This window comes from Netta rufina, assembly GCF_964035555.1.
Source record: "Netta rufina genome assembly, chromosome: 1".
Classification (NCBI taxonomy): Eukaryota; Metazoa; Chordata; class Aves; order Anseriformes; family Anatidae; genus Netta; species Netta rufina.
The window spans coordinates 72,404,814-72,432,167 of record NC_140123.1 but is presented as its reverse complement, the minus strand read 5'-3'; the positions used below and the strand labels follow the sequence as shown (position 1 = coordinate 72,432,167).

Sequence of the window (27,354 nt, the reverse complement as noted above, 5' to 3'; positions counted from 1 at the left end):
AAAAAAAAAAAAAAAAAAGATTCTTAAGCTGTTTCTTTTTTCTCCCCTAAAGTCTTTAGTAGGTCACAGATCAACTTGGATATAAAAGGTACCAGCTAGCATATATTCTATAAAGTAACGAACAAAACAAAGAAACCTCACATCATCTTGGGTAAAACACTGCATGTGTTTATTGAAAATTTTCAAGAGAAAGAAGGAAAATACATATTTTTATTGTTAACAAGCAGCTGACATCAAAAGTACAAAATGTTGTAACATTTTGTTAATCAAAAATTTGTCTAGCTTGAAAAACATATATCATTTTTTAATAAATATTAACATGGAAAATTGGTATTTTTTAAAGAAATAGCATGTGTCCTTGAAAACCATATTAAAATATGTTACCATTCATAAGTTGAAAGTGATAGCCACAGAATTACTCATTCCTTTGTGTGTTGTCAAGGTGTTTCTGTATTTAAATTGATGTACATTATAATTTCTTACTTTTAGGATCAAAATAAAGATTTTGGTAAGCTCCTCAGCAACATAACAATTTCAACTATAATGTAGACAAAATAGTATTTTATTTTACAAAAAGTTTACTTTTTCAGATGACATCTTTCTCTCAACAATTTAACAAACACAAAATCATGTTTATGCAATCTACATGCAATTTTAGTAAGAAAAAGCATCCTTCGCATATAAGATGAAGACAAAAACATGGATTTCCTCTATGCTTTTAAGTTAGCTAAAATATCCGTACTGTAGAATTACGTCAGTAAACTACTAGTTTTGCCAGTTTTCATCTACTTTTCATTCATTTAGTAGTATTTTGATTCAGTTAGCTACATGAAGACAGAGAAACTGGAAAGTGTTAGTTTTTGTTGATATCTTTGTCTATGTAAGAATATTTATTAACACAGTAAGGTTGATCAGGAATGAAGGGGAAAAGATGAAACAGCATTGCTAGTGAAATTGTACGTATCAACCACATCTCTGCTAAAGAATATGTATGAAATTTAAAAGTTGGTGTGACTTAGGTTTTGTAGGACAAAGTGACACAGACTGGTTCTAAATTATTCCAAAACCTTTGAACATAGTGTTTCTTTACAGAAATTATTAATAATATGGTTCTTAAAAAAAAAAAAAAAATTAAAAAACAAAAAGCCAGATTGCCTTCATAGGCTCCTAGAGCAGGCAGATAAATGATAAACATAATTAATGGCAGGTTCTAGTTCCCGAGAAGAGCTAAGTACCATTACAATAATAAATAAATAAATAAAATCAGCTTGTTTTGCTATCATTTTTGTTATTTTAAACAGTGGTTCATCAATGCATTTTTCTTTTATTTTCATGATGTATATCAAAATTAAGAAAGAATTTTCCATCTATAGCTCTTTCTACTTTGCAAGAATTCAGACATAAGATACAAAATAAAGTCATTAAAATTCTTAACTCTCTATACTACTTCAAGTTTTCCTTAAATATTACAGACAATACAGAAATATGCTGAAGAAATCCAAAATATATGAATGTAAATGGCAATTTCCTTATTTCTATTCCATCAGAAAGATTAAGTATTTTGGCTAATTTGGGAACAAAATTGTTCATGACTCAAATGTTCAAAGCCAAAACATTTAAATTAAATTCTAAGCTCATCTTAAACTTGATTTCTATGTTATTTAAAATAACTTCTGAATCAAAATACTTATCCAGCATTTATGAATAAACTTCAGATAGTGCAGTACTATTCCTAGACATTTTAAGTACATCTTTGATGATGTAAAGCTCAAGATGTAAGAGTAACAACAGGTCAAAGAGAACAGTATTGCAATGTCTCAACAAAATGCTCGTCAGAGGAAGATATTTTTGTCAGAATTACAAAGCAAAAGAATAAATGTCAGATCTGTGGGGTGAACATCGACAACCGAAGGAGTCTGTCGTCAGCAGACAGTTTTCATTTCTACAGCTTACACTGTAGCCCCACCTAAAAAAAATGAAGATTGAACACTCATCATTTCTGCTATGGATATCCTTTGCCAGTTCTACATCAGCTGTTTTCCATGCCCTTTTTGCCCCCATCCCTTTGAGACATCAAGGGGGAACCCTGTACCCGTAGAGAAGTATGGGCAGCCTTTCCCTTTCCTCCATTTCACACCCCTTTTCAGAGGGCAGGTGGGTCACTGATTGCCTCATCATGCCTCAGTTACACCCCAGCTACAGAAACAGAGGGAAAAAAAGTGACAGGACCCTCAGGGCACAAACAGGCCTCAATGGCCCTGACCAGCCTCCCTCAGTTCTTGCTGTGGCTAAGGACGTCCCTCCTGGATCCATGTGAATGTCCTCTGTGTAACACTGTCCAGGAGCACCCAGCCCCTCCACAGCTCCCTGTGGCATCTCTAGCAGCCCTCAGTCTAGCAAATCTTTTCTGGATGAGGCTTTCTAAGCACCAGGGATATACTGGATCTGCCAGAAATGCCTATGGAACTTGTCTGTGCACATCCTGCATTTCATTCATGTCCTAAAAATCTGGTGGACTTTTTAATATGTGATAAATATGTCTGAGCTGTTACTCCCATTATGGAAAAGAGAACTAAAATTAGAAATTTAAATTGACCTATAATGCAGCTAAGTGGGGCTGTTCCCAAAAAGGATGTTCACAGGGCAGCCTGGGCCATAGCCTGACCAGCAGGGTGTCACCACACTGTACATAGCAAAGGTGAGCAGAGTGGGGTGGTGATGACAAACATGTCCTATGGGCAATCCATTGATCCTCAGGGGGAAGCAAGGCAACCAGCCAAGCCCAAGGCCAAGATGAGAAACCCAAGAGCAATCCAGGACTAGGGCTGGGGCAGACACACTGCAGATGTAGACCGGGACAGGACAGAAAACCCAGGTCTGAGCTGAAATGGGGGCCCTGGCCAGAGGGGCTATGGTGATGTCTCAGGTGAGGCTGATCTGGGCGACTGAGGCTGGTCTGTAGGCTCAGGGTCACAACAGTCAGTCACCTCTGTGGCTGCAAAGACTTCACATTTCACAATTCCTTTGAGTCCTTTCAGCATGCTGTGGCTTCCTATACTTGTCCTTGATGAGCCATGTTAATTATCAACATCTCTTACAGACCACTGAGATTGTGTAGACTTTCAAATGCCCTCATCATTGACCTATCTCTGTTCTGACTGATTTATTTAGTAAAATTCCTGTCTACCTCAGTGTTAAATGAACCCAGAAATTGGGAAAAGTTTTGTCTTACCACGTGGTTTGAAACAAAGTTTGTTGTTCTTGTAAGCTGTGTAGGCAGCTATTGATCCAACAACTAATATCACAAAAGCAGAAATTATAGGAGAAGTAACTCCAGCTATTAATCCTGAATCTGTAGAAAATGAGAAAAAATAAAAAATAAAATCAGAGGCACTGAAATAGCATGACTTTAGCATATTCCCCACTAAGATGTGTTTTTGCAAAACTTTGAGAATTGCTCAGTGAAAACACTGGAAATCTGTTAAGTAGAATTAAACAGAAGACTGGAAATTATGTTACATGAGAGCTAGTATGAAAACAGTGTCACACAGATCATTTAGTATATGTACTAATAAGGCTAACATTTTCCTACTTTTTATGGTGAACTGGAACAAATTGTAGAATACATTATTTACTATACCTGTGTTTCCACCGTGATTGAAATGATGCTCTTCTTCTCCTGGAATAGAGGGTGAAGTTTCATTAAGAAATGTCTTTCATCATGTTTGAGAACAAAGTATATGCTCAGCAAAGTGCGATTTCATGCAGCGTGAAATTGGGAAGCTAGTGTGGGACTCTGTGAGAGAGGAGCTCTGATTCTAATCCTGACTCGCACTGGTGTTGGTAGGAGGATTAACCTCCCCTCCTCCTGCCACTTCATTTCTGAAGAAGAATATTATCTGAAGAATATATATAAAAAAGGGGTAATCCTTAGCTGTCTACATCAGGCTGATTTAAAGGAAATAGAAGGCCAGTACTGTACTCTCATTATCCTCTACTGCCAGACAATCAAATGATTTATGTCAAGATATAGACGTGGTGCATTTACTTTCAGTTCTCAGCAGAAGCCCCGTGCTTTGGGACTATCCAAGCTGAATTTGAAGGGATTAATCTTGCAAGGTGCTGCCTTAGCCCTGTAAGGCATTTAGGGATTTGTTTCAAAAGATCTAGAGCTTCGTGCTCAAAGCTGTGGTTTGTGGAGAAAGGTGGCTAATCTAAAAAAAAGTAGCAGAGTCTTGTGCTACACTATTGGGGACAAACAGATTTCTGCTAAAGCAAAACCAGACAGCTCTTAATTATAAATATTAGGAAAAAAAACTACAATGAGAATTGGTAAATAAATACTACCTGCGATGTGCGGTGGTAAGGGCTTCCCATCAATGAGATCCAAGTCATTAAAACCTCCTGCAAGATAAAAATTAGGATTTCTATTGGAAAAATAACTGAACAGTGGTAACCCCTTCAGCTCCCTTGTCCGGTCGTTTTCTACTGTTCTAGGGAAAGGTGAGGGACCTTTGAAATCCCATCTGCTACATGGCAGTGGGTCAGGTGCCTTGCACAACTAGTCACCCATTCAAATTCACCCAGAAGCTGGATAATGAAAACTGTTGCTGGCTGCCCATTCTGAGCATGAAGACATGCATGTTTGTAAATAAGTGCTGTATTAAAGAACCCAAAGTGTGGACTCAAATCCCAGCAGCTCCTGCAGTGGGAAGTCAGTGGGTCCCTTCTAGGCAAGACTCAGGAAGGGCACATCCACAGCTCACCACCACAATCATACCAGTAGTAAATATGGGGTACATGGTAGTAGTTAGGATTGATGTACCACTTCCATTGTATTTAGAGGTTGTCTGGGACTACATCCAAGAGCAACATAGGCTTAAATCCATTTCCCCAGTCCCACCAGTTGTATGCCCCAGAGCCATTTCACATCCATATCTCAGCATGGATTTGTACGTAGGCTTATGTACTCCATGTCGATAGATGTCAGTTGAACCTTAGCATGGTTCAGTGTGTACATATTCATAATGAAAGGATAAACAAGGTAAGTATTAGTCTCCTGCCACTTAGGATTCAACATCCTACAGTTGGGGCAGGCAGAAAAGCTTTATGGTGCCATCACAAAAGCTCAGAAAATCTTTCCAAACACTGGGTCAGGAGCAGTGATAAAAAAAGGAAAATATACGGAAGGGATGATAAAAATTATGTATAAAGAAAAAATAAGAAAATAATCTATTCGACACATCTGCTCCAAACAGTTCAGTGGTAGATTTTCTTAGGAGAAAATATTCTTACCAGAACTACTGTGGCTTCCTGGTCGTGGTGGAAGAGGTGGGTATAAAGGTTGTCTTGGGATGTCACCTGTTGATAGTAAATAGTTAGGTGGTTGAACAAGAAGAACTGAGAGCTGTAAATGAAGAGTCTAATAACCTGGGATTTTGTACCTATTGCTCATTTGTCCCCTGGGGAATTTGGAAAAGGACCTTGTCACTAGTTAAAACATTTCAAGGCCTGTATTAAAGATAACTAGCTACTAAATCTAATTAGAAAATGGAAAGGAAAATTTTCAAAACTGAAACGAGAGAAGAACTCGAAAAATGTTCAATGAAAATATTTCATGTATTTCTGGCATGTCCTAACATTAATCAGTGCTGACAGCTGGAAAGAACGGTATGCTACTGTAGGTGTCAGCGGTGCAGTTACACATAGCCAAGAGAGCAGCCGGTGTTCTGGGCTGGGTGGGAGGCAACAGGTTTTCTCTGTGTCCTCAGCAGGTATTACTAAGAACACTACATTACATTAGTTCATCTAAAACATGATGAATTCAACAAACGCGTGATGAAATATCTGCTCGTAAGCAGTGCAAAATGTACTCAGATTTCAGCTATATTTCTTAGGTCTTTGTGCTGGCATTTAGTCTTAATTCCTGCCAAAGTTATGGGCAGAGATACGCTGGACAGAGAGGCATTTGATTAGCAGTAGCAGTTTCCAAATTGCACACAAAGAGCTGGTGCAATGAAGTCTGACTCAAACAGGATGCCCAGGGCTGTTCCTCTGCATACACAGAGTAGGCCCCCACTTGCTGTCCCTTTTCCAACCAGGTCAGTAGCATGTTTAACTGCTCACATAGTCAGGCAGCAAATTTGCATCTGGTAAATCAAAGCTAGGTCACAGAAATAAATAACATTTTCCCTCCCTCTCCTTAAATCTTTCTTTCACCTACAATGCATGGCAGATGCACTTTTATGATGTTTTCTCCTTGTCTAGATACTAAACATAATGCTTCTGTTTGTGAGTAACTTTTATGTTCTGAGTCAGAAAATTATTTAGAGATATGCTCAGCTTTCAGCATGAATTTAGCCTATGGCAGCCAATGGATTCTAGGCACGTTCTTAAAGCTTTTCTGAATCAGACTTTACCTAATGAATTCTATTTAATAGAAGAAGAGACTTATCCTATTCCAGAACCCTGTGTACCGACCTAAGACTCAACACCAAAGGGAAAGCTACCAATCCCATTATTCCTTCTATTATGATGCTGCAGTTATTCAGTCTTCCTTAAGCACAAGATATTAGTAGCTATTAGATATTAGACATATTCTCTCATAGCTTCTAAGAAAATAATGTCTTAACAGCTATTGATAGAGGTATATATTAATCCCATTATACCACGTATGAATGTCAATTTAAAACATGAACTGAAAATGGACCAAAGAAATATAAACCAAGGAAATGGGAAGGCGGCTACTACTGAAGATGTTTTAGTCATTCATTAGTAATTTAATCAGCATATTAAAACAATCCTCTCACAAAGATAGTCAGTAAAAACTTGCAGGAATGGAACACTTGCTTTGAGCAGGAAGAAGCAACAGCATAAAAATGGGACTTATCAACAAAATTAGCTTCAGCTCTATAAAGTGCAGACTAACATGTCATTCAGCACAGGTATAAAATGCCAGAGGAAAATCTGGAAGTGGGAAAGAACAATGTAAAAGGTATGATTCTCTAAGACTGAAATACCTGTATATCCATCAGTGCTCATCTGTAAAACACTTCTTCCTTCATTTCTGATTTGTGGTCAGCAGAGCTAAAACAAGCTCACAGCTCTCTCCCCACTGTTACCTCTGATTTCTAAAATTCAGCAGATTCCCTTCTGGAAGTTGAAGGAACTGCTGGCATTATCTGCTGCTGTCTTCAACCTTCTACCTCCCACCCTGGTCCCTCATGGCTGACTGGGCAGTATGGCCACTCCCTAGCCATGGCTGTGGTGGGCTGGCATGGTGATGTGAAGCACAGCTGACTTCTGTCCATACAAATTGGACAGCCAGCAAGCTCCTATAGCTGGCAATTGGACACAGCCCATCCTACTGTCCCCACTCTTTTTGTACAAATTAGGCAGACTTCAGAAAAAGAGTAACAAACAAAAACAAAAACAAACAAACAAAAATCTGAGAAAATAAAGTACTCACCTCCACCAAAAGCATCTCCTAAATGCAGATCATTGTCTAAAAATGAAAGGGAAGAATATGTAGAGAATTAAGTAACACAGTTCTTGGGGGAAGAGAAATGTTAGCTTTTAACAGAAAATGCAAAACTATTTTTGACAAGGAACTGTTTTTCAGGTCATACCCACAAATTCAAATAAGATATTCCACTTTTCTTGAAAAACTTTACAGAATTTAATATTTGCCCACAAAATAATAGACAAATTATGTCATACTTTCCACTCAAAATACAAAGGATTTGTTCCTATATAATAAATCTTATACTGGAATCAAGATCGGTATGTCTTTAGTATATGTGCAAAATACATAAATAAAATCAGTTAGATTAAAATATTAAAATATTAAAATGTATCTGATTGTTTTATTTTATATTAAAAAAACACACAACATATTTATTGATGTCTGTGTCTGTAGTTAAAACTTGTATGTGCATGCTTGGCTTCGGTGTAGTTTGTTGCATTGCAAAATCTGAACACCTATTTCAAGAACAAATCTTGGGAAGTAATAAACCTACTTAGGGAGAGAGAAATGAATTAACTAATTTATGTAAGTGTCATGGTGAAAGAAAAAAAGAATTGTGCTTCAAGTGATTCTATGCACCTGTCTAAGGTTGAGCAACAATCTGTTTTTCTTTGGCTGAACTATAAAAGTTTTAAAATGTTCTTAAATGTCTGCATAGGCACATCATGCAAAGAATAAGCAGGCTGTTACCATTCCCCAGCACTGTGCATGTGTCTCACAGTACCTGGAATGGAATTTTCCATTAAACAAACAATTTGTCAATGAGCTGCATAAGATGCACAAGCAAGAGGAATTCCATTTCCAATGTTCAGGTGTGGATATGAATATGTGGGTGATATTTTAGGGTGTGTTTGGAATGACAGTGACCCCTCAAAGGTCACTAACTTATAGGAAGAAATACATTACTGTCCTTCTCTTGCTCCTAGTTAATATGGAGTGATAGAAAGTATCAGAAGAAAAAGCAAAATCTACCCAAATTTTCATAATGATGCTTATTGCCACATATATATATAATAAATATATACTTTTTTCTTTATAATGCATCACGATGCACAAGTCTGCCTTCACATGTTCTTTCCATCCAGAGAGAGAAGGAAGCTGCTTTTGCACAGTGTCTAGTCTCATTATATATAAATATATATATAACATTTTTGTAACTTCTCTGAAATGCTTTGATGTCACCAGGAAATTTGGAAGGAAAATAATCAAATTCTTGCTACATGAATAGGTTTGTTCTTGTCAAGCCAGGTGTTAATTCTGTCTGGGTCTGGCCAGCAGAGTTGCATTTCAAAAATACCTTTACGTGTCAAAGGCTAATATCGTAAGAAACAATGAATTGCAAATTGGATTCCATTTATCATCAAGATTAAGAATTCAGGTAAAATGCAGTGTTCCACTTAGGAGCCTTCATGCAGAGATTTGTTAGAGAAATATTGAGGCTTGTATGAATGAAGGATGAATGGAAATGTGTGTGTAAGCACAAGAAGAAAGAGCAGAACAAAGGGTTAAAAGAACAGACTATAAAAGTCACCATTCCCTGCAGTAAAATTGAGGAATGTGTTGTTTCTGTGAAAACCAGCAAGCCTGAGCTCCAATAAAGCAACAGCAGAGATAACTTGTCAGCAGGAGAAAAGCAGAAGGGCACTCTAAAGCCAAAGGTTGCAGCTTATCAGCCATACCGTTACTTTTCCTGTTAGCCCACCCAAAAAGCAGACTAGAGACAGAGTCTGTATACCGTAAACAACCAAAAGTAGACAGTGGACAGCAAGCCGGCCTAAGGTTCAGGGAGTTGGAAGTAAGCAAGATTATGAAGTAAATGACCTTTCCATAATAGCTGGTGATTCCTGCAGAGTATGAAAGATCTGCCCATAAGCTAGCTTGGCATTTCTTATTGAGAAGAACCACAGAGACAGGATAAGGGCTCAGTAGTTGCTGTACCTTGTCCCACGTTGCACATGATGCTCACCAGACTACTGGAGTACACACATCTTGGTGCTCCCAAGAATGTGGGTTTGAGTTTATGACAATCAAATTAATAGCAGGATGACTGTGAGTGGCTAAAATCAATGTTATGTAGAGATTTTAAAAACACACTTCACCATTCCTTTCCACTGAATTTTGTTACACTAGTTGAAAGCTACCCACAGGAGTGCTTCTACTCAGACAGAGGTTCTTGTCTGGGAAGTGATGTGTGGAGGATATGGCCTGTACCACGCTCTGCCAAAATTGTCATCTCTGCCAGATTCACTTCTCTATGATACTGGCTGAACGAGACGCAGAGGAAAGCCCAAAGTTAAAATGAATCATCAGGCAGATGTTAGGATATACTTTTGTATCATCCCTGTGCGTGTTTCCAAATCCAGTAATTTACTTTGGCACTTTTTTCTTATTAGTTTTAATTACTTTTAAACTCCCTGAAATTCTCTTTAGTATCAGGAAAGATTCCAAAATGGTCTGGAAAATATGGAGTTCTTCATTTGCAAGAATTAGCAAAGCTGATTCAGGTAGGGCAATCCTCCCACTGCTGTCTCTCTAACAGATTTAGGAGTCCCTAAATATTCGATTTCTCTCACCTGACTGGGGCAGTATCACCATAGATATTGACTTCTGACTTGACCTCCTTATTTTACCTTTAAGGTAACTCTGAGGAAACTCTGAAGACTCTGAAGACTTCCAGGTCTTCAAGTAACATACTTAAAATGTCTATGTTAGGCTAACAACTAATCCACATTTAGGATTACGTGAACTGTTCCTAGACTTGATGATTTCTCTCCACTGACTTTAAAGGAAGCCAGGACAGCTAGTGAAGTAGAGAACAGTACTTCACAGTACAGCAACAGATTATTCTAGTCTAGGTCAAACAAAGATTTTCTTTGCAAAAGCAAGTGGGAAGGAAGAGTGCAACCATTGCAGGATTTAGTAGGTAGCATATTCACAAAACACTGCCCTCTTTGTTCACATCATGTGGAACATGTAACTACTTTCAAGTACCTAAAACTTAGTGAATACTTATCCAAGAAAAGACTGAAGGTTGTTGTGTAGGCTTACATTATCCAGCATTTCCCGATTCAAATATTTTGCTTGATAGTCAGAAATTTCCTTAAGTGTAATTTAGGTGTAAAATATCAATGTTGTCATAAAATATTCTGTTATAAATATGCATGTGTTTTTATCATTGTTTGGCATTGGGGTTTTTCAACAGCAACAGGTATTCATTGAAAGTCATAATTTGTCATCCTCAAAATTACAGCTAAAACCTTTCAGTCCTCTCTGATCTTCCCAGTTTTCTTCCTTTCTGACATGGGTCATTGTAGCAATCAATACTAGATAATACTCAACTCTGTAATTAAGCATTATGAACATTTGTGCTAAAAGAAGAGATAACGCAAAAAAGTAGAACAATTACCCATTTTTAGCTACAGTTACTCATTTTTATACTCCCCAGGATGTCAATCCTGGCTGGATAAGTATTGAGGATCTTCAGGAAATAAAATGTTATCTGTGGCCAATCATGCTTTAAAGCCTTACTGGAAGTAGTAAAGACATGTAATTGGTAATTGTCAAAAAAGTACTTACTTTATATACAGAAGACAGCTACTATTCACACAAATGATCCCAGCTATGGCATATTAGCAAATATAATCAAAAATATCATGGGAGACAATTTCTACATAACATAAATCGGTAATGACCCATTCATTGCCTGTGTTACTCACTCAGCAGAGGCCGTGTTGGTCTTCTGATCACTGTAGGCTTCCTGGTAATAATGTCATCTGTGGGACCCAGTGACATAACAACAACAATAAAAAATCTTAAAATTGTTCAACTTATCAAAAAAAATTATCTACAGATCTAGAGAGCTGCATTCAATATATCTTTATGCATCATGGCAGAAACTAAAAAGGAAGGAATATAATTCCAAAGCCATAATCATTTTGTTTTAAAGAAAATTTTAATTTCATGACTAAAACATTGATTTGTTTAAAACAAACAAAAGCAACCAGAAAAAAAAACAAAACAAAACAAAACAAAACAAAACAAAAAAAGAGCATTTTCCAGTTGTATGTAAGTTAAAAACCTAGTACTACCCTGACCTGTAGACTTTTAACTTAAGTACTAGCTACTTCATGTTCCAGTTCTCAACAAAAAGAGAACAGACTTAAGATTTATATTTAGATCTAAATGCCATAGGAAAATAAGGATAGCAGATTTACCTACCCGGGTGATCGAGAGCATCAGCTAAATCAAAGTCACGTTGACCTAGAAGGAAGCAGAGAAGATCAGCAGGCAGGCATCCAAGACCTCTGAGGGCTCCAAACAAAGCCAGAACACTGCTCAAAGACAAAAGGAAAATCCATCCAAACAAGAGCTGGTGTAGAGCAAGCTGTCAGCCACTGTCCCTGCCCCAGGCAGCCCTGAATGGCCATGCTCAGCCAAAGCTGTGAAGCTCAGAAGCTCAGTTTTAGAGATCAGCTTTCCTGGCATGCCTGACTTGAGACTGTTTGTCACCTGAGACAACTTTTTTTTTTTTTTTTTTTTTTCCTGTAACATGTGCCAGCAGTAACATATAAAGATGTGTTTACCTAATTTAGTTTCCACTATACCTTAGAAAAATAGGAAAAGGGAGAAAATAACCCTTTGTGTTCTGTCTTAGGTGACAATGCATGAAATGTCACAGCAGGAAAAGTATCCTGCCCTTCAAAGTTAGCAGATAAATAAAACTGGAAAATATTCAATATATATAAAGCAGAGCATACAACTTTGAACTGAACAAACCCAGGTATTCACCCTAGATTTCCATTGCACTCTTTACAGTCTGCCACTGTCCTTTTAATATACAGCTTTTGTGGCTTACCTCTTTGCAGAGAAAGTATCTGTTAGTCCTCATGTGGACTGAAACTCCATTGTTCCTGAGTTTGCATGCCAAATCGAAGCTCAGCATGCATGAGTACATGGAAAGCCACCGTGCGCTATGGCTTTCCTAAGCAGGTGTGCTTTACCGTGTCTGTCAAGCAAGTCTCTTGATCTGCATCTGTTTTTTAGCCTACCTAGCCCTCGACTAAAGTGTTTTTTCTTGGTAGGTCTCGAATGCCTCACAGCAAGAAAAGTGTTGTTCAAGCAGGGAAACTGAGGAGCAGACGGAGGCTGTCACAGACACCCCAGAGCAGCAGCACTCAGTGTCAGTCGCTGCTCTGCAGTTGCTGGTAGGCTGCATGGCGTTCCCCACATTAATTACTGCTCTTCAGTAACAGCTCTTGTCTGTGTCAAAGAGCTCCTGGAAAGATTAATTATCAGCGATAAAACACTGTGTGATCCTCAAATAGAAAGCAGCATGGGAGTATAAGGTGAAACCATTTTGATTCCCATGAGGATTTTAACGTAAGACTGTGAACTTAATTATAGCTAGTGTCTGACGGAAGAGAGAAAATGAGGCTGGAATGCTAAATAGCGAGTGGCCTCTGTAACAAAACTGTCTCCATAAAACAATATGACAAACCCGTGTTTGAAAAGGAAAAGCAGATAACAGTGTAAGGCTATCCCGCTAATGTTATTAGGGTACCATTTTCTGTCTTATCACTTGAGCTGGTTGCAGAGTATCCCCTTCCCCTGCCCTGGCCTCTCAGCCAACCTAGCTGCCTGGGCCCTTAAATGGATAACACCCTAATGCCCCGACAGGTTCTTATTTTTATATGAATTCATTAATGCATAAATATATCAAGTGGCTTCCTCAGATGACATTTCCTGATGGGGTCCTGAGGCACAACCACCCCTTGCTGGCCCCGGGCCTGCCCATGGGCTGTCACAGCCATGCCACTGCCCTGCCCCTGCCATGGGACCCGCAGGCCGAGGGGCAGGCCCTGCACACAGGCCAACATCCACGCTTAACCTCAGCCTGGCCACGTCACCCCAGTCCTGCCATCCCTAGTGCATCCTGCTTGTAAGACATACATGTTCAAATTACGGTGTTCATTTTTTTTATGAAGCTTTTTTTTTCAGTGCCAGCAATAAGAGTTCAGTTTGAGTGTCCTTTGATTTTACCCTCTGGACAAAACTTCCTTCATAATCAGCATCCTGAGAGCTGAAGGAGGCTCTATGATCTGAGCCCTGCTGCAGGGGAATGCCAACAGGGCTCAAACCACTTCTCATCAGAGTGAGTCATCAGAAATACTTTTGGAAGCCCAAAGAGCTGTTGGCCAAACCAGCTCCTTTGTTACAGATCCTGACACGCAGGAACTAAGGATACAGAAAGCAGCTGCTGAGGTCCTAATGCTGTAAGGAGAACTTGACAAAATCATCTTCTGAACGAAGGCTACGGGAAACTTCTGGGTATAATATTCCTTGAAGTTAAGAGAATGAAAGAAAAATAAAGAATGGAGGTCTCAAATCAAAAGAGATGCTGGAATTAAGACAAGAGGATGCAGATGCTTCCAACTGCATGAGAACCGAAGCAAAACAGCAGACTGAAACAGTTACTGGCATCTGCCCTTCTCCTGGAGAATAACTAGGTTTCCCTGTTGTATGTGTGCTCCAAAAAGGTGGGAAAAGACCAGAGGTGTTGTTCTGAGATGGCAAGGAAGACATAGAAGACAGAATTTAAGAGAAGAAAAGAAGCCTGAGAATCTCCTGCAGAAATTATTCAGATTAATTTTTTAATTATTTCTGATGATAAATCAAATTATAAAAAGAAACAGACACCAACACAGAATGACTGGGAGTAAGAAAGGAATCTACGCTGAAGTCTCTCTGGCTATGTAAATATAAGGCTTGACAGATGGGCAGTACGTGGACATCTTTGTAGCATAGTAAATGATATTCCAATAAACTGAAAATATTGCTTGGACTTCCATCCTGGCTTCCTCCAATAATGACATGAAATGGCCGCAAGGAGAAAAATTTTGTGGAGCAGAATTTTAAGTGCTTATTACCATTTCTGAGGCTGCACCTAGACGTTTTAAGAATCTAATTTTGGAGGATAACAGATGGTTAAATAGCTGAACAGCCCAGATTTCATCCACAAAATGGTGGGTCTAAAAACAAAAACACATTAGAGACTCGGAGAATATTTAGCTCAATAGGAACTGCAGTCACTTCAGGGAACTCTGAAGATAAATGGCGTCGGAAATTAATTAGACAAGCTTTTTCACAGAACAAACAGGCCAAAAGAAATTTGTTTTTCACCTATAAAAATGGCCTTTTTGGACCAGCTTCCATGATGGAAACAGCTGGAAATATACTGATGAAAATGAAAGAAATTTCAGTAGGGAGAAATCATTTTTATTCCTTTGGATTTTATATATATATATATATATATTATTTTTAATGTAGATGAAGTTATGAAAAAAAAATAGTTATGCAGGATGTGCTATTTCAGAATTATCTCTGTTATTACTGCTTTGGACTAATATGCTATTTCTTGGCATCATTTCAAGGCTTTCTTCTGGAGTATTCCTGTTCATACTGAGAAATAAAATTATTGTAATATTGTTTTTTGTTGGGTGGTTCACAATTATTCTTGACGTATTATTTTAAAAAATGCTTATACACTCCTGCTTGACACCACTGAACAGTCGTTATCTGCAAATGAGGAAATGCCAAGCTAAGAAAGCAAAACTTCCAGATGGATATACAATTTGTATTGAGAAAGGGATGTTTTAATCATGTTTATATGAGCTGCTCAAACACAATAAACTATACTAACAGCAGGACTTTTGCTGGCACTTTCAGGCTTATTTGCAATGTAATTCCCTCATCTCTATCAAACATATAGAGCTGTGCCAGCAGAATTTTCAAGTGTAGACATGGCTTAAATTGCTGCCACTACACTTCCCTGTGACAGCCACGCAGGCGGGAATGGACTCCATAAAGGCAAGCATCAAAACGCTATCACTCAAACTGCAGTTACTACATTTATTTTTACAGGCATGATTCTTTCAGGCAGGCCACTTGCTTTCACTAGTGCCCATACTTTCTGCTAATCTTTTTAGTAAAATGTGTGGAAGGCTGGTGATATAAAATCACTGTCAGTCCACTTGCTCTACTCTAGAGGTTGTTATGATTGCTTTTTGCCACAGAGATAGCAAGGCAGCTTTTACTAAGTTCCCTTGGATATAAGGCACATCTTGCTAAAGCAACATGGAGCTCAGGTCACCTTAGCCCACCAAGGCAGTCACTCCCTTGCAAGATCATGTCCTCAGGCAGACACACACTTAATATTCATTAACTTTTGCCCATATTAGTTTTTTGAAAGTGTGATCCAAGTAACTAAATTCCAGCCGGCAGCATCTTTTGCCTATGACTGAATTTATAACCTAAATATTAAAGAGATCCATTGCCCTTCAGCTGTGTAACTGATTGATTTCAAGAGTCAGAGTTCCCACAGATTGAGACTATACATGGAGTAAGGCCAGGTTCTTGCAGGTCGATGTTACCTGTCAGACACTATGACTCCAGTCAGAATTTTTCTGTCAAAAGCCTATCATGGCATCACTCTGCAATTCTGAAACTCAGTAAGAAGGCTGAGTCCTGCATTGCATCCATATGAACAAAGCTCATGGCCATTAAAATGACACGCATTTAACCAAGACAGCATAAATGTTAAATGACAGTCAGGCTATGGGTCAAATGAAATGAACTTATCAGGCATTTAATACATAATCTAGTAATAAAAATGAATCTTACATACATGAGAAAATGTGTTTATATGTGCATATGCGTCTGTATGGACATACATCTTTAATGTGCATATATATGTTAGATAAATTCTTTTTCTCATGGAGATGATTAAATTAATGGGCTTTCAGTGCATTGATAGCAGTCATAAGAATGGGATAAGATTAACTGTGTTACAAATAAACTAGAAAGAAAAAAAAAACTAGTTATGAGCTAGCTAGAAAGAGAAAATAAGTTAATTTCACATTATTTAAAAACAAGGAAAAAAGGTTTCTTCAACATAATTAAATAAGAATTGTTCTGCAAATACAATGAGCTTAAAAGATTATGAAGCTGGCAGAGACTGAGGAAGAAATGAATGACTCACAAGTGAGAAAAAATATCTGAGGAGGAACAATATGTTATCTAACTCACTCATGGGACTTATGTTCTGTTTAGCAGAAATGGTAAGTTATTCCTTGTATGGATCATTTCTGATTATTATACAATCATGATACATATTTTCCCCATAATGAGAAAACAGTATGTATTCTCCCAAGTCTGTGGTTCAGAACATCCCCGTTTACTGGTCCAACTTTACTCAGGAAGTAATTAGGTTTGTTTAAAGGAAATTACTCATATAAGAAAAGTTGTGGAAGAATGTAAAGGTTTACGCCCCAGAGTGGACACTTAGGACAAAATCTCAGTGAGTTAGTACTGTTTCTTTGATGTAGCACTCTCATGATCCATATTTCCTGATGAGGTTAGTGTAGCTTTTCTTTTCCACCATGGCCCTTTCATTCTATAAACAGTGATTGCGATTTCAGCCCCTTGATGGCGTCGTGGAAAATGAGCGTGCTTTAAAATCTGTAATTTAGATCCAAGTTCCAGTCTATAAACCACAACATATGGACCTGATTATTGGTTTCATGTGTTTTGCTAGGCCACTTCTGTTTATGTTTTGAATTCAAGGGAAATTAAAAGTCTCTCTCACTTATTCATACAAAAACGCATTTAAATAATTACCAGCAAATAAGATATATTAATAAAGCAAGACTGGCAGTACTCCTTTAGGTCTGGGCAGCATGGTCTCATCAAACACTAAAGAATAACATCTATTTTTATAGTGTTTACTTTGCTGTGGACAAATAGCAGCTGTTCAAAGGTAGCTACTGTTCTTCATGATGTGATGCACCCTGCATACATAAAATATAATATATATATATATATATAATTTTCTGTATTTTGCTTGAGAGTGAGTGCAGAAGAAGCTGGTTTGTCCTGTAAAATTACAGGCAGAGCAAAGGATTTGGTATCTCTAATGAAGCAGCACCATATGCCTCTGCATCTTATGGAAGCAGAACATGGAAACTGAGATCTTCAGCCTTGTGTCACAGGGAAGTGGAGCCTATGTCATGGCACGGGCTGTTCAGCCAAAGCATCTTGCTGTACATGCATGGTTCTTGAAGCTGCCAGCCCATTTCAGCCATTTGTTTCAAGTGTTAACCACAGTCACGTTACGTGAGAGCTGCTCAAGGAGGTGGTCGCAGAGAGAGGCCGATATGAGTGTTCCTACTGAAATGCTGTGGTGTGGCACAAGCAACTGCTGTGTTTGGCTCTCAGGGTGACAAGGCACTGCCTGAGCACCCCCTGGCTAATCCTCACTCTCCCTCAGTGGTAGTTTAGAGACAACATAGGGTGCTGAAGATAATGCAGGAAGTCAGGGAGACGCCAGGATTTGTTTCTTCTGTTGCTTGCAAAGTGCCTTCTCATCCAACCTCTACCACCAGGGCAGTACTAGAGTTCATGTACTACCTTTAGATCTTCATCAGGCCGGATGGGCAGCACAAATCTTGGTAGTGTTATTCCATAACCAACAACAAACGAAATTACTTTTTTTTTTTTTTAATAAAAAAATTCTATTGTGTAGCTAATCCTGTGTTCCTGAAGTCACAGTACTCCACCTGCATATGAGTCCCAGGGGGTTACTAACACTGCCAAGTCAAAGTGGCTGGCCTGGGTGCCTCATACACATTCTCTGCTTGCGCTTTCAAGATGCAAGACAGCAAAGAAATTAGGCCTACAACCTCTCTATTTCATGCCATTAACAATGTGTTTTCTTTAAAACAACAGGGTTGAAAAGAGTTGCTGGAGGTCAGCAAGCAGGTCTGTCCAGCAACAAAGTGTCTGCTGAGTCTCAAGAGCCACCCTTCCTCTCATTTGGACTACATGAGAGAAACAATTAAAATCCCTTCACAGATGTGAAGGAGCCACTGGAATGCACAGAGAAGCCTCTGTGAATGACCCTGGGCAAACAGTGATGGGGCATTAGTTGGCATCTGAACTTCAAAAGCAGGGGAATTGGGAGAGGATCTGGCAAGGAAGAGCCCTTCAGAGGGAATAGAGGCCAAGACTCCCGGCATGCAGAACACTCCGCAAACCTGGGCTGGATTTGTAAGAGAAGGGCCAGCCTTCTCTTTGGTATCACCATGCTCAAGGAATGAGCTGGTCTGTACAATCTTTGGGAATGGAAATATCTGACTCGTATCTCAATTTCTGCCTCTTGCAGATGCCAACCTGCAAGGAGCAGTCACCGTTTTGCTCCAACATAGATAGTGATCTGAGGAGCTGGGGGGCAGGTTGTGGCTGCTAACTCAGGGCTGTGTGAGGAGTGTATGCCTGGCTCCTCCACTGCTGTAAGGCCTCGGACACAAGAAGGGACTTCGCTTTATTTTGTCTGCTAATCTTAGTGCACACTCTGGCTGTTGTTTTCATTTAATCTGGAGCATCGTTGCTCCATATTTTTTAATAGATTCCTCAGGAATTCCAAAATCCATTGATGTCAAACAAAGCATACACAGCAGATGTTGGATCATTATATTTTCACAGCTCATTCTAGTTATTACTTTCAATTAGGATGGCCTACCTGGCTTCATGAGATATTGTATTACAGAGCAGATTTTAGATAGTATTTTCCTTTAACAAACATGGATCTTAGCCCCCACATGGAAAAGAAGGAAGATTCTAAAGTTAAAAGCAAAGATCAAAACAATCTGGAGGCGCACTTTTACTGATTTTTGATCCTGAAAGAATTATGACATTTATTAATTTATTGCTCTCAGTGGGATGGAAGAGCATTGGCAGTTGTTGCAAATGAGGGAAAACTACAGCCTGAAAACAGGCAGTTTGGGTACTTCTATCAGGCCTGCAAAGTGGCAGCAGTGTTTGAAAAGTGAACTAGAGAAGCTGAGTAAACACGGTGATTGTTAGCTCTTCCTGAGCGTTGGCATTGTGACAGCTCTGCTGATATTAGTATTTCAAACACTTCAGGTATGCTATCTATCAAACTGCAGTTACACCCTGGGATGGCAGCGCTGACATGCCTACAGAGGATAGAAGCTCTGCTATTGGGAGTGAAATAGTTTTGGTACTCAGCAACAAGGGAATTCATTGTCTGGTATATCCCCATGGTGCCATGAGCACCTCAGCACGTACGCAGGGACCTCACGCAGTGATGGTCGGAACAGGAGCTTGATGGAACAGAAGAAGATAAATAGGACTGCGTTTTGCATCTCTCCCATGCTTTCTTTTAACTCCAGTGAAAACTACATTATTCATAAAATTAAGTCATATAGTATCTGAAATCCAAACAGGTCTGTAATTTTCTCCCTGCAAAGTGCTTGTGTAATTATCACAATTAGTTTTGATTCAAAAACCTTAGTAAACCTTAGCTGGATAGTGGTACATTGTTTACTGGCTAGCAAAAATTGCTGTTCCTTTTACCTACATAGCGCACAATATCCAATGGAGCAAACTTAACTTGTCTTAAACATCATCAGCCTTTATGCTGTCTTTATTACTAATGATGTGGCCTATCAGTTGGTCTTACAGAACATGGATACATGGATTGTACCTATACTAGGAACCCAAGGAGCATTTCAGAGCAGTCAGGTCTGAGCAAGAGTCTCAGCTTCATACAGGAGGGAGACCTCAGTTTGGACTGCCTCTCCCTGACATGTACACACACAGTGAAAACTGAAGTGTATTGCCCAAATGGGACCTTCAGTATATCTCAAAGAAGTCCACCGTCTCAGTTACCGGGGGACTAGGTCCTAAGCTGTGTCTTTCTATGCCCTAAGTGGGATGTGTAAACACAGCTGAAGCTGAATTACCACAGGCCAGCTGAGCCATAGTAACTGACCTGTGACATGAGCGTGAACTTCAGTGAAAGATGTTTCTGTGAAGTTTCTTTCATTTGGGTTGGGCTAAAAGCAACTCAGGCAATTAGCTGTTGCAGCTCAGCTTTTGTGGGAGAACTCATGTAACCTGCCTAAGCTTGAAAATAACAAAACACAAAAGAGCTTGAGTAAAAGCATTGAAGAAGATTGTGGTAAGCATGCAAGTTTCTAAACTATATCAGGTCTCACTTTTCTTGAGCACTCTGGTCCCTAGTTATGCCATGTTTCTGCATCAAGCCAGTCCAGCCAACTACCTGAATACAGTCTGACAAAAAGGAAACTCTGGATCATAAGGGGAGTGATATGATCTGGCCTGGCCATGGCAGTTTCTAGGGGCTCCCACAGATGGTTTACAGTTTAGATCCGAATGAAGGCTGCACGTATATGCACCCATTTGTGTGAATCATACCATAGACTTTCCTACCATAAGGACGTAGACCAGCTTTTCACTAGCATGCCCAAGATTTTCCTCATGTAATGTCTTGACTGGGACTGAGAGGTGGTTCATGTAAATGTCCAGTGGAACATGGTAAAAACTTCGATGATAAAATTCAGTGGCTGTAGCAATAGACTTAAAATAATTCATTTTGCTTTTCAAAAGTGGATGACATAGTTTCCACAGGCTTGATACTGTGCCCAAAGCCCTCAGCAGCTTGTAGCAATGACTTCTTCCCCAAAGCAGGGCCTGAACTGTCTCTAAATTAGCACATGTGTAAAGTAAGAACGGTTAGCCTGACTGTCCTTGTAATTAACATGACGCAGTATATGGAAATTGACTTGCACATGCTCAGATTATTTAAACAGAAATATTCAGCATGAGACCTCTCCAGAACAAGAAAGACTGCATGCCAGCAATGAGAGACAGTGTGAATCATTGCTGTTCACAACACACTGTGGGGCAGGCCATCACTGTCCTGCTGCTCTGATGTTTCTGTGACACATTACTTGCAGAAAACCTCCAAGTAATTCCTCATTTAGAAAAAAAAATGTATATATATATATTAAGTCTGTGGAAACAACCACTGAATTTTATCGTCAAAGTATTCACTGTGTTTTCAGGGACATTTACAGGAACCATTTCTAATTAAAGGCAAGGTTCTTCCCACTGCTCATCATTGCAAGATCTCCCAGGGACTCCGTTTAAAACCAGGCTGGTAGGAGGAAGAGCAACAGCAGCGATTTTATAACTAGTGGTCAATGATTGGCTTCTTCCTGCAGTCAAACGCTGTTCTAAAAGTATTTGCAGTAGTAGTCATATATGACAAAGGAACTGTTACTAGTACACTGCATGGCAGATGCACACAAGGACAATCCTATTTGTTTTGAGATCAAAACGAATTTTTACAGAATGTTTTGCTAAAAGAAAATTACTTTAGAATTCAAAACAAACACTCAGTTCAAAAGGATTACATTTTCCCCAACTGCTATTCATTCTTCAAAATATATGTACAAAATGTATTTAGTTCTGCATTAGTCCTGCGTATAAAGAAATAAGCATGCTTTTGTCTGGATTTTATATATTCAAGAATATGTTGGCTAAGGTTAATAAAACTACAGCAGTATTAAAGTCTGAATACCTTAAACTGCAGCAGCATTTGTTTTTACAATATACCCAATGTATTCCAAAATATCAACAACCAAGGAAAGCTCTAAAAACATGAAGTAAGCGTTTGGCTGTGGACCTTTTTGGAAAAATTTTACAGCTTCCATTAGAAAAAATATATACTCAAGTTCAAGCTTCTGGATAATTTTAGAACAACACTATAGAGAATAAGAAATGATAGTAAACAAACTCCGATCAGCATGATCATAGATCATCAAAAATGAAACTGCAGAAGTACTTACCTAAAAATTCTTGAACGCTTTTCATGAAACAGAAGCAACAATCCTAGTGATTATTTCTAAATAAACAAGTGTAGTTGTTGAGGGGCTGGGGTTTAGCTTTCTGTTGCTGTTTTGTTTTTCATTTTTAATAACCACACCCTAGAAATAAGTCAAGGCAAAGGTCACTTACCTCTTACGTGGACTAGAAGAAAGCCAAGGCACAAGAGAAGGATTCTTCTGAATTTCCCCATGGTCTTCTATGTAGTGCTCTGATTGCACTGATTACTTTTTCCAGGCGATACCGATAGATGTTGGCAATGCAAAGCTTTGAGGGGACGCTTTTAATCAGGGGCTCTGTCCAACAAGGTCCCTCACCATCCCACTCAAGCACTGCAGAACAAAGAGACGTCCCTAAAAAACAAGTCTGGTGCAGGACAGGTAACAAAAGCAGATGGCCCCACTACAGCAAAGCCATGAGCAGCACCGTAGGTGCCACCTGCCCTCTAAGAAACGCATTTATCGCCCAGGTGGCGAAGGCGGAGAGCAGGGGAGCCAGTGAGAAGGGAGCCAGCATGCGCTTACTCCACCCGCTCCCCTGAGGGAAGGCCAACCTGTTTGACATCCTCACCTTCCAAGTGGGGTGTGGTGCCATAGGCACTAAAATTACCTGGGAGAGGAGGCAGGCCTGCTCTGGAGAGTGCTCAAACAGCCTCTCAGATACACTTTGTCTGCAAAGCGCTGCTTCCCTGCTCAGATTTTGGCTGAGTGGGACCTGCTGCTGAAGTCCTGTCAGAGCCCAAATCACTGACCAGCGCTGCCAAGGTAGGGACGGGGAGGCCAAGGATCTGCTCTGTGGGACTTGGGAATTCTCTGCAGAGGCATAACAACAACTAAAAAAAATAGATTATAAACTTAACATGTGATGTCAGCCTGCTGACCTGAAGCATGCTCAGCTCCAAGGTAGATGCTTTTATTCACAAGGTACATATTATCTGTCTTTTTTTTTTTTTTTCTTTTTTTTTTTTTCCATTGATCTAAATATATATTTTAAATGCAAAATATCCATGCACATCCTGCATGGAGAGTGACCTCGAACAGTGCTACGCCACAGTCTGACCATGAGAACAAAAAGCTTTGGAAAAAGAAATTGTGTATACTTCCATTAACATATATTAAAATGACAGTTAATCACACATATTAAAATGCAGTTTTGTCATAGTCTTTATGTAGCAAATGTATGCCAGTTCATTTGTCTGCTGAACTGAATTGCCACCATCCCTCTGGCATCCAGCACCAACCAGGACACCTGTGCGTGCACCCTTTTGCTGGGGTGTAGGCTGCAGGCATTTTTGTTAGCACTGCTTTGGCTAGGGCAGCAAATACACGCAGTACTTCGCTACCATTAATGGCAGATCTGTATGCACTTGGTGTTGCTGGATGATCCCATCCAATAGGGAGCAAAGGCTGGCCCCAATTGCATTTCTGTGGAGTTAACTAGAACACACGATACAGAGTTTGCTCTGACTTCATGGTTTTATGTTACCTACAAAAAAACAGATGATACAACGTAAATTGGACTGATAAAACCCAGTGATATTGGATCTTCAAGAAGCTTTATGTTCAGGCTAATCAGGTTTGTGCCTTTTTCCCCCATAAATTCAAACAAGGAGAATGGTTTCTACGGGACTAGCCAGTATCACGTGGCTTAACCATTTCTAATTTATGTATCAATTCATGTATCGTTATCCTGGTCAGGGCCAATTGCTCAATCTCAGACGAATTAAGGACATTTAGACTAAAGAAAGGACTTTATCAGCCACTTAAAACAAAGGTCAGATTATGACACTAGCAATCCCATAGGTTTACTGCTTATTTTTTTCCAGGATAACAAAAGCAGGCACACGTGTTAATCTTCATATCAGTAACGAATTTGCCTGAAGGGAACAGAAATGTTAGCAAGGCTATGTACTAGTTCCAGACAAGTCCAAGCACCTCACAGACGTTCAGGAGCTTTTTCAAAATAGTCGTTCTAGTAACTGAGATCTTCCAAAACACCTTATCTCACCTGTCTGCTGATACTAGTTCTTTGGGATACCTTTTTTGGGATACTGAAGATTATTAAATTTGAAGATGATGTGCCCATTTCTAGCTCTTCTGAAGCCACCTACTACTCTCTGTAGCTAAATAAAAACAATACAATGAAGCGACAAGGAACTGTGAGTTGAAGGAGTGGATCTAGCATTGGAGTCAGGATGCCCCAAATACTTATCCCAGTTCTGTTCCTGGCACACTGCAGGACTTTTTTTAAACTCATCTCTCTCTGCCAAATACATGTACTATGGCTTGTCCAAGGTATCAAGTAAAAAATATTGCATATTAAGCAAAAATACAGGGCTTTTTACCTGACCACAGACTGTAGTTTTATCACTTTGAGCAACTATCTACCTATCTTTTCCTATTTAAAGGGAAAACAAAGATCTGCCTAATATTCACCTGCCAAGGCTGATTAAGTTGCCTAATTTTTCTATTTATTTTCACACACACGCACACACACAAAAAAAAACAAACAAACAAACAAACAAAAAAAAAAAAACTCATATATTTAAGAAATAGCAAATGGCTTGAGAAATGTCTGTCTATTCTCTACGCCACATAATTTTTGCCCATCAGGCCTCTTTTAGATGAGACAAACTAAAGAAGAGCAAGAGGACAGCCACACCTCACCACAGCTGCAACCCCATCCTTCTTGTGGGCAGAGGTTAGACATCACTCCCTTTGACATGGGTGTCCTGCTGTATGAGTCTATCAGAGATGAAGGAACCAAATTATAAACAGGAACTACTGGGGAAAGCCACTAATATCCTACAGTATTAATTTTTCATCATAAAAATAGAAGTATTTTAATTAAAGTCTTGAAACATCTAGTAATTTTAGACATTCATCTAGACGCAAAATAAATCAGCAAGTGAATAAGTGATATAATTTCTTGGCAACAGAAGGATATAATTTCTACATCCTAACTAAATCTTCAGTGTTTTATTATTGAAGGTATGGAAACATGTATTTTAGTTTTTCATCCTTGTGGTTCTTAAAGTACTCCTAATGCAGGGCTCTGAAAAAAATGTATTTTTATTCCATTCAATTCCATTTCCTTTTGTAAACGTCTCTTTGCTTTCTTTCAAGTTTGTCCTTTATATATGCATAACAGAAAAAAGCAAAAAGAAGATAATCCTTCAAGTTCATGGAAAGGTTATGGTATATGGTATATGTCAGAATCTTGCCAAGTGAAATCTGCAGGAAAAAAAATGGGGGGGAGGGGAGGAGGTGGGGGAAGGACAGAATAATACAGTTTATCGACCTAAAATAATGAGTGAGAAAACTACTGAAATACACAATTGGGGGTGTATATCTGCCCAATGTATGCTGAAAGCTGCGTGCATGAGAGTTTTCCTTAACGTTCAAAATTTGGCACAGATTTTGAAATGGGTATGAATAGTAGCTACAGTAGAAAGCAGCAAATCTTATGATTAACAATTGCTGGTTTTCATTTCCACAGCTTGATGAATTCTTTTGGATAAGTTTAGATAAGTAACTCAAATAGACACATGAAAGCCATCAGAACATTTTTTCAAGCAGTCCTCTTACTGATAGTTAGGATAAACTAAACCGTATCTTCAGCTCCTTCATAGAAGCTAAAGTGATGCGATGCCCTAGAACCAGATGAACCTGCTTTGTTTTTTTTTTGTTTGTTTGTTTGTTTGTTTGTTTGTTTTTTCTACTATTACTGCAGGTAACTTGAACAGCTTTAGGAATGATGCAGCTCCCCTCCCCAAAGGAGGCAGACTGGAATAAAAACAGAACCCAGAGGATGTGCAACAGGAACAGGAGAGAGCTCCGTGTTGCCATCCTCTTTTAATGATGGAGATTCTCCAGCAGGATTGAAACTTGCAGTTTGGGCCTGGGAAGGACAGTATTTTTTCATCCTACTTCTCAGGCTGATTGAGACCCGTATGGAAACCAGAACATAAATTTGCAAACTGGGATCTGAAGGTCACGTTGTGCAGATGGCCACGATAGGCAGCAGCTAATGCATGGGAGGTGACCATAAAAACACGTTATGGTGAGGAATAGTTGTTAACTGATGTTTCTTGAGTCTATGAATGTGAGAACTAATGGACTGGGATATTTAGTTATGCAATGGAAGAGCAGTGGAGCTAATAAAATCAAAAACTTTAGTGGGTAGTGAGGCATATAGCAATGTAGAAATTAATAGCCTGATAACTGAAAGAGAAGTGAACTGCTATGCTTTATGCACATATAACTAACATAAACCCCCAAATGGGCAGCTTTCTGCTCACAGAAAGAGAACAGCCTCGAATTTCAAGCCTTCTCTTCAGCTTTTTCTCCCTAGGTGGCAGCACCCAGTCTTCCTTGTCTCACAACACCAGCCCGTGAAGCCATAAATGGACAAAGCCAGAGAAGATGAGACCTGCTGAAATCAGTGTTACAACCACCATTTCCCCTAAACACCACCCCAAGGCTTGCCTGCTTTGTGGGGTACAGCTGTGCCCAAATTTCATGCAGCATTATGTGCCTATTTAGAGTGAAAAGATTAATAAACTTGTTCCTAGATAGTCAACCACAACACTGGTGTCAGATTTAGTTCTGGTCCTCTCACTATCAGAAAGTGAGAAAAATGACAGAAATGCCCTCATAGCCATGTCAACTCCCAAAGGTGGAGATGATAGTTGCATGAGGAACACTGAACCCACACAAACACCATTAAGGCTGCCCATACTAAGCCTTCTATTTCTGTACCCTCTTTCATCAGATTCTGTGTTACCAGATCTAGACGTTCTTGCTCAAAAGCCACACCTGTACTTCACACAAATGTCATCTCTGAACTTCACACTGGTAAGCACCCTGTGAAAACAACTCATGGCTTCATTGCTACTGGGCAACTTCACTCTAACCCGATAAAAAATAAACAAATTGTAAGAAATAAATCTGAATTGCCGACGGAGGAGAAAGAAAAGCTCCCTTTGAAAAATGCTCTCTGGTAGAGCACCAAAACTTGCATTTCTAGAGAAACTAAGACGGAAAATACTTTTTTTTTTT

The 27,354-nt window shown here is 39.2% G+C and overlaps 1 protein-coding gene across 1 annotated transcript; it reads right to left on the bottom strand.

Moving 5' to 3' along the window:
* Positions 1-1,949: 1,949 nt before the first annotated feature.
* LOC311210377 (glycoprotein Xg-like) lies at positions 1,950-22,487 on the bottom strand (the record flags this gene model as incomplete). Its single annotated transcript, XM_084288278.1, has 9 exons — positions 1,950-1,966; positions 3,233-3,352; positions 3,641-3,679; positions 4,348-4,404; positions 5,296-5,361; positions 7,469-7,504; positions 11,242-11,298; positions 11,744-11,785; positions 22,427-22,487. The coding sequence occupies 9 exons, from the start codon at positions 22,485-22,487 to the stop codon at positions 1,950-1,952; spliced, it is 495 nt and encodes a 164-aa protein (XP_084144404.1).
* Positions 22,488-27,354: the final 4,867 nt, after the last annotated feature.